Below are 13,350 nucleotides of genomic sequence, written 5' to 3'. Positions count from 1 at the left end.
ACCAGCTTAATCTCTTTCTCCCCTGAACCGGTTGGCACCGTCTCAGCGTCTCTGATGGACCCAACCACCACACCCTCACCTGGTCCTGACAACGCCGCCACATCTTCTCCGGTGGGCTGTAACACATCCTCCTCTTCTGAAATCGGCACCATCTCTGCATCTGTGATGGGCCGAACCTTCACCAGGTCCAGTTGGCGTTGCGGGTGTCGTTTCCACTCCTCCTAAGAGCCGCGCACGAGGTCGACATCGCCAACATTCATCTGCTGCCAGAGTTGTGCCGCCTATTCTAGAGGCCCCTGCTCTGCAACCCAAATCCGGACTCATGAATCCATCAGACTCCAGAGCTGTGCCGCCTACCCAAGAGGCCCCTGCTCGGCGACCCGCGTCTGAACCCCAGCTACCATCTCTGTATCCTGCTCCAGCGGTGGTCCCGGAGGTCGCGCTGCATCTTGTTCCCGTGGTGGTCCCGGAGGACGCATCGTATCCTGCTTCGGCGGTGGTCCAAGAGGACGCATCGCATCTCGCCTCAGCGGTGGTCCAAGAGGATGCATCGCATCTCGCCTCAGCGGTGGTCCAAGAAGACTCATCGCATCTTGCCTCGGCGGTGGTCCCGGAGGACGCATCGCATCCTGCTTCGGCGGTGGAGGATGCAGAGGCTCCGGTCCAGCCCGTCCACGTGGCTCCGGTCCAAGGGTCTACGCCTCCGGTCCAAGGGTCCTGTCTCGAGTCTCCCAGTCGCAAGTGTTCCTGTCTCGAGTCTCCCAGTCACAAGTGTTCCTGTCTCGCAAGTTTCCAGAGACCATTCCTCGTCCTCCTCCTCCAAAACCCCCTATCCCCAGGGTTTCCTGGTCCCGCCTCCTGGTTCCCCATCGCCGGCCTCCTAGGCTTGTCTGGTCCCGCCTCCTGGTCCCCTGTCGCCGGCCCCCTAGACTTCTTTGGTCCTGATGTTTCTCCATCCTCTCTAGTTTCCCTTCTGTGTCTCATAGCGCCCTCATGTGTCCTTTGTCTGCGTCTCTAAATTGTGTCCTGTTCGTAGGCCTTTATATCTTTCCCTCAGATCCGGTGTTTAGTTATCCTCCGTCCCTCTAGTTGCAGCTCCAGCCTGTTGTTCCCCAGCCCAGTATATGTGTGTGTGTGTTAGTCCTTCCCGCAGCCTTTTAGTTTGGATTTGTAGTTTTAGGTTTATCTGACCTCCTTTGGTTCTGTTTCCCCATTTAGGTAATTATTGTCACCTGCCTTCCCTCCAGCCCTCACTCCACTCACCTGCTTCCTGTTCCCTTAATTACTCCTCCCTGTTATTTAAGGCCTGTCTTGTCTTTGTCTTGTGTCGGTCCATTGTGGTAATTCTGTCAGTCTGCTTGTGTTGTCTCTAGTGTTTTGATCTCCTGCTCAGCTCTTTGGATTTATTGGTTTTTTGGCTCCAGCCCTTTTGGATATATTAGTTTCATTCATCCTAATAAAAGGATTTTACTTTACATCACCTCCTGCCTCGCGTCATCTTGGGTTCCTGCATTTTGGGTCCTACCAACACCGAATCGTGACAGAAAGCAAATAAAAAATAAACACTGGATGAATAAAGACTCCATGCTGTAGTTCTTTAAAACACAGAACAGTTTTGTTACCTGTTTTCCCGGTACGTTTCGTTTGTGGCTGCAAACTTCCTCAGGCTGACGCAAAATGCACTGATAAATGATAAAGCATTAAAGTCTTGAAAAATAATTAAATGATAAATGTGTTTGACAAAGCTCCTTCTAAAGTCCTGGAACCCTCCAAGGCACTTTACCTATTCACACACATACACGTATTCACACACACATTCACACCCTGGTGGGGATGAGCTGCCCTGGGGCGCACTGACAAGAAATAATTAAATGAAAATAATTTACAATACATATGAGTGATACAGGTTAAAATGTATATATTAGAAAATAGATGCTGTATAAGTAAAAGACTAAAACACTGATAACAGATCTGAAAGATAAGTAAACTGGATAAATTTACCACTGGCGGGTGCACGCGGGGTTCGGGGGTCACAAAGAAGGGGCCCGCGGGACAAGTCCCAACACTGAACCAGTTTCACGAAACTTAGCAAGCAGTTTGCTAACTGTAGCATGGGAAATGGTTGGTCTTGTAGGGTGTCTTGCATTGAAATCTACTGCAATGACCCGGTTACTGCGTTCACCAGACATCAACACAATTTCGATCCGCCCCTCATATGTTAACCTCTTCAGCTGTGAACAAAGAGAAACGCGTAAATAACTCATGAAAGAATAAAGTTACATTCAAACCAAGCACACCATTGTTTTTCTGGTGAAAATTTTCAAAAAGTTTGTGTCACATGACCATCTTCCTGTTGAAAAAACAAAGTTGGATCCAAGATGGCCGATTTCAATATAGCCACCAAGGTCACCACCCCTCTTGAAAAGTTTGCCCCCTCATACATACTAATGTGCCACAAACAGGACGTTAATATCACCATTTTATTAAGATGTGTCCATATAAATGGCCCATCCTGTAAGAACAGGTCAAAGTTTTCCTTTGTCCTGTTTGCTTTACGTTGTAATTCTTCTCTACATATATGTGACTTCCTCTGTTATTTTTATAGTGACAGGTAAAGGATGCAAACATCATGTGGTGGATTAATAATCCACATTTTATATTCTTTTCTATTAAATCAGTGAACACATTTTCTATTAAAGTTGCTCTATGTGATGTTATTCCAGCTGGTCTTGCTATCTGGGCAAACAGCTATGCTACACATGCTACCAATAAAGTCATCTGGACCTTTTATTATTACTTGTAATCAGCAAGTCAAGGTGAAAGTCCCACCTATAAAAATGTCCCGTTCTGATTCAGACTGATGAATAAGCTGATGTTCTGTTTCTACAGCTGACCATTCTAGTTTATTTCTGTCTATGATTTCAGCTGTTATGCATTAAATCACTTCATTATTAATAGTTGTCCTCCTTTCTAATCTTTTGTAGATTAGAGTTTTATCATTATAGAGTCCTCCCTTTTTTATTCATTCCGTCTAAATTAAGGAACTCACTTCCATCTAGCGATGTGTATTGGAGAAATTCTGGCGATTCGATATGTATCACGATACAGGGGAGATGATATTGCGATATCCAGCTAGATGATATTAGTGGTTTTTAGACTGAATTTATTGTAGAAAAATTCAATAGAGTCTAAACTGATGCGTAACATGTTTAACATGAGGTATCTGAACCATAAATGAGGGATTTACATTTCAGTGGTGGAAACAAAACCCATTGCACACTGCTGCCAACTAGTGGTTGGCATTTGAAGTGCACCAAAAGAAAATAAAATACACAAACGTTTGCATGTAAATTATTCAAAAAATTTGAGTCACATAATTTGAATTTTGATATAATGTTGCAGGAAAATATATCACAATATATTGCCATATCAATATTTTCTTACATCTATACTACCATCCATCCATTTCCGCTTATCTGGAGTCGAGTCGTGTGGGCAGCAGCCTAAGCAGGGAGGCCAAGACTTCCCTCCCTCCAGTCACCTTTTACGATTCAAGACCATGGTCTCAGATTATTTTTTCATTTAAATTTTAAAGGAGGTACAATGCTTCAGCTTATTTCCATCTACAGACCTCCTTTCAGGTTGGTGAGAAAGAAAGAAAAAAGAAAAAAAGAAAGGAAGAAAAAAGAAAGAATGATAATGATAAATGACCTGCACTTGTATAGCGCCTCTCAGAGTAAGGACTCCAAAGCGCTTTACACTACAGTGTATCATTCATCCATTCACACACTGGTGGAGATGAGAGGCGAGGCTGCGAGAAAGAAAGAAAGAAAGAAAGAAAGAAACATTCAGTACTTTTTTTGTTACTGTCATCATTCTATTAAATTGTTGTCTGGTGACATCCAACCGATGAGATGAAACAAAGAAGAGCCAATCAGTGGAGGAGCAGCTGATCTTTTTACAGCACAAATGATGTGAAGGACGATCAGAGTTGATGTGCAGATGAATGATGTGTGTTTCCTCTGCAGGTGAAGGTGTGACGTGTGTGTGAGCTGGTGTGACTTCAGCAGCATGGATCAGTGTGAGAACAGAGAGGAGGGAGTCCCTCCCTCTAAAACTGGTCTGTGTGGAGAACATGAGAGCCAGAGCAAAACTCAGAGGTCAGATGATCATCTCTAACTGTCCACCACTCTTCTCGATTTATTCAAGTAAAATATATTTTTTTTTTCAATTTCTTAATGAGTTAAAGACTTTATAATCTATTCTGTCTGTGTTTCAAACAATCTGAAATACTTTAATATTTTCTCAAATATAAACCTAAATAGGGTCAATCTGAGGGCCAGAGCAAAAAATGATCTTGCATCACAAAAATGATTGTGTCCAGCACCTGTCTTTGTGAGAATAAACAAAATTAATAAACAAAATAAGTCTAACTAAACAAACTCCACCATCTTCCTCACAAATGCTACCTGCTAAAGGATCATCCTCTCTTCAGATCACAAGCCTCTAAGTTAGAGTAAGCCTGGACCTGGACCAGAACCCAGCTGTGTGTCCTTTAAGAGATGGTCAATGGGACAGGTTATCAAATTCAACCAGCGTGTTCCCAGTGAGCAGCAGTGAGTGTGTCTCAGTCTCCAGGAGACGCTGGATTATATTAAAGAGAATGGTTTTCTGGTGAATCTCTGAGATGGAGCTTTTTCTCATTTCTCTCAGACTAAGTTGCTGCAATTTGTCTGTAACTAGTTTAAAACTTGTTGTTCAGAGAGAATAATTGTGAAAGCTGCTCCACTAATGTGAGTCTTTACAGGATGCTGATTTTGTAGTGAACAGGGCGGCTGATGACAGAATCCAGCAGGAACCAGAACCAGAACCATGTTCAGATCATCCATCAGATGGATTTTTTATCAAATGATGAACAGTCAGCTGAAGCTGGAGCTCCTTAGTGTCTCCATGGTAACAGAAACTCTCATCTGTCTCAGACTGACAGTTACAAACATACAGGATCAAATCTCCAGTGGAAAAAGCTAAGACCCTCCCCTAAAACTCTGACTTCCAGAGACAGAAGCACAACTCCATCACAACCATTTTCACCGTTAGATTCCCAACAACATCAGGACCAGTCTGTAGTTTTTGGTAGTTTTTGGTAGCAGTCCGGCTTCTGGTGACCTGTTTAAAGTCTGAATGGTGCATGGACATAGTTTTGACTTTAGAAGTGGGGTGAGGCGGGGACAACCGGCATGAGGACATTGGGGGGGGGGGGGGGGGGGGGTTTAATCTTTACAGTAAGTATACAAAAAAGGTTCCCAGTGTAACCACCCCTAATCGGTTCTTCAAATGTGGCTAGCTTGAAAGCCCTCCCAGTCACCAAGGTTACACATGCTGGAGAACCAACCTGCTCTATGTCAGCTAGGCTTACTGATGCTTTTTGAATATGATTGGATGAGTCATGTTATATAATCTTTTTCTTGTCGGTGGCTGGCAGCTACGCAATGGTAATTCAGCACCACCGCTGGCCTATAGTTGTAACAGCATTTGCAGTTGTGTTCTTTTCTAATGGGAAACAGGTTTCAATTCAGTTTATTTATAAATGCCACAAACGCCACACACACACACACAAACACACACAAACACACCACACACACACACACACACACCACACACACACACACACACACACACACACACACACACACACACACACACACACACACACACACACACACACACACACACACACACACACACACGCACACAAACGCACACACACACACATACGCACTAACATACACACACACATGCACACACACATACGTGTGTATATGGTTTATGAAGCCACCGTGACTTTTTGATGGTTTATGAGGACACACCTTTCCCTGCATCTGGTGAACACGAAAAGTATGTCAAAAATTTTATTTTACCCATAGAAGAAAAGTCTTACTTCAAAAATAAGAAAAACATATCAGAACAAACATACATTTCACTTATGAATTTTCACAGGCTTATGAGGACTTGACAACCTGGTGTTTTATGGAGACAATTAGGGTTTATGCGGTCTGTTTACAAAAATATACAATTCTGACAATTTCATGGCTTAAGGGGACATTTAAACATTATTAGACCTGCATACACATTTTTATATACCATTCAAAATATCAAGGAATCAAAGAGGAAATAGAGGTTTTTTGGGGGAGTCAAGGCCTCAGAAGCACCAGTAGTCAATCGAGCACTTGAGCCTGTGACCATTTAACTTGGAGAGAGATGGGTATATTCCAGTACAAACTTCAGAAATCTTTATTCAGAAGAGTGCATAGGTAAAGCTAATATTTCTACTAATGTTTCTGTTCAGAAACCTCAACCTCATGCTACCTAAATCTCAGTTTTTGTTTGTCTTAGATGTCCTATGTCCTGTCGGTGGTACATCACATGTAGGGGTGTCCTTCCACAATAGTATTTCCAGCACCTGCTTCTCTGTTTGCCATTGTGTGTGACATTCACTGAGCATGTCATCTGTAGAGGTCTTATCCTTGATGGTACTTAAAGATCTTGGCTGTTTCATCTTGGATCATAGCTCTCACACTAGCTAGTCCTCTGACCCCTTCCTTACTGCTAGCATACCGTTTTGGGGTGCTGGATTTGAGGTGGAATGGTCCATGCATGGTAAGGAGCTTTTGTGTCTTAACATCTGTGGTCTGTATTTTTTCTTTTGGCCAGCTCATTATTCCTGACAGATATCTGATTACTAGCAGGGCGTAGCTGTTTATTTCCCGAATCTTGTTCTTGCCCTTGAGCTGATTTCTATCTTGTTCTTGCCCTTGAGCTGATTTCTTAGGACTTGCCTTATTTGTTTTAAGTATTTGGTTGTGGCTTATTTCCTTGCAGCCTCATCGAGGTTGCCATTTGCTTGTTGGACACCAAGGAATTTGTAGCTGTCCTCAAGGTCTGATTTTGTTCCTTCTGGGAGTGAGACCCCTCCTGTATCTATTATCTTCCCTTCCTTTGTCAGGAATAGCTCCTTCATCACATTACAACATTCGACCACACTTCTCAAGTCCACATGACTTTCCAACATCAGTGTTGTAGATCCTGGTGGTGTGGAACAGTGAGTCAATGTTTCGCACGCTCTTGATATACAGTTTTATGTCATCTATGTAGAGGAGGTGGCTAATTGTGGTTCCATTTTTGAGTGAGTATCTCAGACTTATTTATGGGACAATAACTATATTTAAATGGTATCAGGATTGGATAGGATAGCTTGTTCATAGCTTGTTGTTTATAAAAGGCAAACCTTGTCAAGTTAACACTCAACACAGCTACAAGGATTAAACAAGAACGTCATACTGACATATTATGACCTTTTTTTGTAGAAGTTATTAAAGAGATGAATGCATGCAAGGGGTCCTGTGGCAAAATTAAGACTAGAATTACCAACAATTTGCAAACTTTTCTTTGAGAGGCTGTAACATCTATTGTGTTTAATTTTGGTGAAAATCAGTGTGTATGATGAAATTACAGCCAATTCTAAGGCCACGGCTTGCCATCAGATTTTGCCGTGCCACCACAACCCCATTCTCTCTTGAAATATCTCAGTACTGAATGCTGCATTACACCAGCATGTCTTCTGTCATTGGGCAGTGTCCCATGTTGATTCTATATTAAGGGTCAGAGGTGGACCTTTTAGAGTAAAACAATATACTTCCTGTTGTCAGGGGTAGTGGTTTTGGTGATGGCAGGAAATGACACTGTCATTGTCTTGAGATTTGTGATGACACACACTAAGGTGGATATAGCTCTGATCATGTGTCTGCAAGTTAATAAACCAAGGACTTTAATATCAAAATCTCAATATTTGAGACTAAGCCCAAACTACACCATTAGTCCTTTTGAAAACTATTTGGACAACTTTTGATTCCCAATGGCTTATCAATTTTAGGTCATAGGCCTAAAGCCCTATGACAAGTTAGTTAAAATATAATATGTGTTAAAATGACAAAATAGCATCATCTGACCAAAATGACCAACTTCCTGTTGGTTTTGAAACATGGTTTCAAGAGACTTTTTCGTAAGTCTCAAGACACATCATGAGTGTACCAAATTTCATAATCCTCAGTTGAAGCACGACACAAAGCTGACTGTTGTGATGGTCCTAGGGAGCACTATAAAACTAGGCCATGCCTATGGAAAATTTATATAATTATCTGTCTGGGATTGGATTAGTGTAAATCACATTACATTTTGCACAGATGAGATGTGAAATTGAGGAAATTAAAGGCAAACGTAATTCCATGGTGTGATGCCTAAATTCGCCATACTCCTTAAGCCCCACCCTCTTTTCAAACCTACTAGACTCTACATATGTGTACCAAATTTCATAATCCTCAGTAAAAGCATGGCATGAGGCTGATAGTTTTAATCGGCCTAGGGGCGTGCTATGTTATAAAGAAATAGGTCACACCCACTGACGTGGCAACGGGTCAATATTTTAGGCTTAGCCATGCCTACAAATTATACTTTTGAGAAAAAATGAGATTTTGCAATAAATATGCAAAATATTTACATATGAATTGTTTTAGAGCCTTTTTGTTGGCAGAATCTGATATAAATTTTAGCTCTTCACCTGGAATGGGTCCCAACGTGGTTTGTGTGGTGTTGCCAGAGAGTGACATAGGGCTGGGCCATAAATCAGAACTGTATTGTTATCGAAATTTCTGACTGTTATCGAGATAATTTTTCCCATGTCAATAAATTTGATAATAAAAAAATGAAAATATGCGTGTAGGTTGGCAGCGTTCATGTCCCTTTGAGAAGCTGTACCACCTTGAGTCACGTGACTCAATGTAATACATGTGACAGCCCCATCTAGTGGACAACTTTTGTTTCTGCACATACCTGTAGTTATCGTCCATTTATCGTTATCGAGGTAATATCCTCAATATATCGTGATATTGATTTTAGGCCCTATCGCCCAGCCCTTGTGTGATGTCATAGGTAGGTCTCCAGTCCTCTTTTTTGGAATTGGAAATATGGTCACCCTATTCTAGTGTCATTTGTAGGGGATGCAGAAGAAACACATCAAATGTGTAGAAGGTTTCATGTGAAGAGTTTGACGCAAAACTTGTTTAAACAAATTCTACCTGGAAAAAAGAAGTGTCTGCGATCCCAGAAGTTCAGATGGTTGAAGAAGCAAATATTCTCTCTGTAGCATGTAGAAGTTAACCAGGAGTTGAAGGCAAAAATCTGGGAGGATCTTTCAAACCCTCTTCTGACCGGTGGTAGCGGGCCACTGAAAAACACCTTAGTTTTCAGAGAGCTGAGTGATTTCAACAAAGCAGTAATGTCCTGCTTCAGCATCTCTGACTGTCTTTTCCTAATGTCATTTGCACCAACATGAATAATGAGTTTGCTGGGTGTTAAGCAAGGATTCTTAGGATTCTGTCTCTCATGTCAGCTACTGTGCCTTTGGGAAACAGTATGTTCTGGCATTTGTACCATTTAAATTCCCATTATTCACATGGAAATCACCCACTATCAGAGTTTGAGGCTCAGCATCTAAGCTTTTATTATTTTTGTTATGTTGATCCAGTTCTGGGTCATTAGGCAGTGGCAGAAATCTGTTGTATTGGACCTGAATGCTTGATTGATGAGACATTCCTCTGGTTTTCATCTTAATCTTCGTTTTGCCAGCTCTTTGCTGTTGTGAACTGGTATCATGATGTTGGGAAGGTAGCGCTGGCCAGTCATTAGCATCTGTGATCTCTCGATGCGAGGGTGTAGTTGAAGCAGGTTGTCCTCCTCTCACTCCCCAGGGACCTGATATACTCTGGCCTGGCACCAAGAGGATTCCACGGATGACTGCTCACAGATTTATCAAGAGGCAGAGAGCCCTCCGGCCTCTTTGTTGGAGCGTTGTTGCTGCTTACTGGCTGTGTCCCACCATCCGCTTGTCCAGCAATCTGAATAGATGAGAGGGTGTTGTCATTTCCAAACAATCCATTTACTTTCAAGCTGACTTCTAGTCGAGACATTTTAGTTTCAAGAACTGTGATCTTCTGGAGAAGTCTTTTTGGAAGTCTTCTGAGGAAAAGGAAGGCACTGTGCTGCTGTAAATCTGCTGGGAGGTTTCAGCTGGTCATAGCCATTGTAGATCAAAGTCGTCGTCGTCGTCGTCGTCGTCTTCCTCCGCTTATCCGGGTCCGGGTCGCGGGGGCAGCATCCCAACTAGGGAGCTCCAGGCCGTCCTCTCCCCGGCCTTGTCCACCAGCTCCTCCGGCAGGACCCCAAGGCGTTCCCGGACCAGATTGGAGATGTAACCTCTCCAACGTGTCCTGGGTCGACCCGGGGGCCTACTGCCGGCAGGACATGCCCGAAACACCTCCCCGGGGAGGCGTCCAGGAGGCATCCTGACCAGATGCCCAAACCACCTCAACTGGCTCCTTTCGATCCGGAGGAGCAGCGGTTCTACTCCGAGTCCCTCCCGAATGTCCGAGCTCCTCACCCTATCTTTAAGGCTGAGCCCGGCCACCCTACGGAGGAAACTCATTTCGGCCGCTTGTATCCGCGATCTCGTTCTTTCGGTCATTACCCAAAGCTCATGACCATAGGTGAGGATTGGGACGTAGATCGACCGGTAAATCGAGAGCCTGGCTTTCTGGCTCAGCTCCCTCTTCCCCATGACAGATCGGCTCAGCGTCCGCATCACTGCAGACGCCGAACCAATCCGCCTGTCGATCTCCCGATCCCTCCTACCCTCACTCGTGAACAAGACCCCGAGATACTTAAACTCCTCCACTTGAGGTAGGACCTCTCCCCCGACCCGGAGTTGGCAAGCCACCCTTTCCCGGTCGAGAACCATGGTCTCAGATTTGGAGGTGCTGATCCTCATCCCAGCCGCTTCACACTCGGCCGCGAACCTACCCAGCAAGAGCTGAAGGTCAGAGCTGGATGAAGCTAGGAGGACCACATCATCCGCAAAAAGCAGAGACGAGATTCTCCTGCCACCAAACTCGACACACTCCACACCACGGCTGCGTCTAGAAATTCTGTCCATAAAAGTGATGAACAGAACCGGTGACAAAGGGCAGCCCTGGCGGAGTCCAACCCTCACTGGGAACAGGTCCGACTTACTACCGGCTATGCAGACCAAACTCACGCTCCTCTGGTAAAGGGACTGAATGGCCCTTAACAGAAAGCCACCCACCCCATACTCCTGGAGCGTCCCCCACAGGGTGCCCCTGGGGACACGGTCATAAGCCTTCTCCAAATCCACAAAACACATGTGGATTGGTTGGGCAAACTCCCATGCCCCCTCCATCACCCTTGCAAGGGTATAGAGCTGGTCCACAGTTCCACGGCCAGGACGAAAACCACATTGCTCCTCCTCTATCTGAGATTCAACTATCGATCGGACCCTCCTCTCCAGTACCTTGGCGTAGACCTTTCCAGGGAGGCTGAGGAGTGTGATCCCCCTATAGTTGGAACACACCCTCAGGTCACCCTTCTTAAAGATGGGGACCACCACCCCGGTCTGCCACTCCCTAGGAACTGCCCCCGATGACCACGCAATGTTGTAGAGACGTGTCAACCATGACAGCCCTACAACATCCATAGCCTTGAGATACCCAGGACGAACCTCATCCGCCCCCGGGGCTCCGCCGCTGTGCAGTTGTTTGACTACCTCAGCAACTTCTGCCCCCGAGACAGTCCATCCCCAGGCCTCCCAGCTCTGGTTCCTCCTCGGAATGCGCATTGGTGGGATTGAGGAGCTCCTCAAAGTATTCCTTCCACCGTCCGACTATAGCCTCAGTTGACGTCAGCAGCTCCCCATCCCCACTGTAAACAGTGTGAGCGAGTTGCTGCCTTCCTCTCCTGAGGCGCCGGACAGTTTGCCAGAACCTCTTTGGAGCCGATCGATAGTCTTTCTCCATGGCCTCACCAAACTCCTCCCACGCCCGAGATTTTGCCTCGGCAACTGCCACTGCTGCACCCCGCTTGGCTATCCGGTACCTGTCTGCTGCCTCCGGAGACCCACAGACCAGCCACGCCCTGTAGGCCTCCTTCTTCAGCCTGACGGCTCCCCGAACCTCTGGTGTCCACCAGCGGGTACGGGGGTTGCCACCACGACTGGCACCGGCCACCTTACGACCACAGCTAGCAACAGCCGCCTCGACAATCGCAGAGTGGAACAAGGCCCACTCGGACTCAATGTCCCCCACTGCTCTCGGGACGTGGTCAAAGCTCTGCCGGAGGTGGGAGTTGAAGATCGTCTTGACAGGTTCTTCTGCCAGGCATTCCCAGCAGACCCAAACGCATAGTGAGGGTCTGCTGGGAACGCCTGGCAGAAGAACCTGTCAAGACTGTCTACGCGGCATGTTCCCTTGCCATCTGATCCAACTCACCACCAGGTGGTGATCAGTTGACGGCTCCGCCCCTCTCTTCACTCGGGTGTCCAAAACATACGGCCGCAGGTCAGATGATACGACTACAAAATCTATCATCGACCTGTGACCTAGGCTGCCCTGGTACCAAGTGTACCGGTGGGCATCCTTATGTTCGAACATGGTGTTCGTTATGGCCAAACTGCGGCTTGCACAGAAGTCCAATAACAAAACACCGCTCGAGTTCAGATTAGGTGGGCCGTTCCTCCCAATCACACCCCTCCAGGTCAAGCTGTCATTGCCCATGTGAGCATTGAAGTCCCCCAGCAGGACAATGGAGTCCCCTGATGGAGCACTATCTAGCACTCGTCCCAGGGACTCCAAAAAGGGTGGGTACTCTGAACTGATATTTGGCCCATAAGCACAAACAACAGTCAGGACCCGTTCTCCGACCCGAAGGCGCAAGGAAGCTACCCTCTTGTCCCCCGGGGTAAACCCCAACACACAGGCAGAGAGTCTCGGGGCTAACAAAAAGCCAACCCCAGCCCTCCGCCTCTCACCCGGAGCAACTCCAGCAAAGTAGAGTGTCCAACCCTTCTCCAGGTGTCGGGTTCCAGAGCCAATGCAATGTGTCGAGGTGAGTCCGACTATATCTAGCCGGTACCGCTCAACCTCTGCCACAAGCTCCGGCTCCTTCCCCGCCAGCGAGGTGACGTTCCATGTCCCAAAAACTAGTTTTCTTGTCCGGGGATTGGACCGCCAAGGCTCCCGCCTTGGTCTGCCACCCGATTCGCATTGCACCGGACCCTTCATGTTCCTCCTGCGGGTGGTGGGTCCACAGTTGGACGAGCCCATGTATCCGGTTTGGGCTGGGCCCGGCCGGGCCCCATGGGCGAAAGCCCGGCCACCAGGCGCTCGCTCATGGGCCCCAACCCCAGGCCTGGCTCCAGGGTGGGACCCCGGTAACCCTCCGGGCCGG

At 46.2% G+C, this 13,350-nt stretch overlaps 1 protein-coding gene across 8 annotated transcripts in view; it reads left to right on the top strand.

Annotated features, from left to right (window-relative positions):
* Positions 1-13,350, top strand: part of LOC107396890 (NLR family CARD domain-containing protein 3) — a 44,742-nt gene that overhangs the window by 2,333 nt on the left and 29,059 nt on the right. For 6 of the 8 annotated variants that reach the window (XM_070544228.1, XM_070544232.1, XM_070544226.1 and 3 more), the window contains one exon: positions 4,029-4,160. The exons of 1 other annotated variant lie outside the window; for it this stretch is intronic. In XM_070544228.1, the coding sequence (XP_070400329.1) occupies positions 4,072-4,160 (89 nt within the window). In that variant the 5' untranslated portion in view covers positions 4,029-4,071. Of the gene's footprint in view, positions 1-4,028; positions 4,161-4,239; positions 4,617-13,350 lie in introns of those variants that run through there. One more of the 8 variants, XM_070544231.1, reaches the window with a different exon arrangement.

Source organism: Nothobranchius furzeri, chromosome 14, assembly GCF_043380555.1.
Source record: "Nothobranchius furzeri strain GRZ-AD chromosome 14, NfurGRZ-RIMD1, whole genome shotgun sequence".
NCBI lineage: Eukaryota > Metazoa > Chordata > Actinopteri > Cyprinodontiformes > Nothobranchiidae > Nothobranchius > Nothobranchius furzeri.
This window is presented reverse-complemented; position numbering and strand designations above follow the sequence as displayed.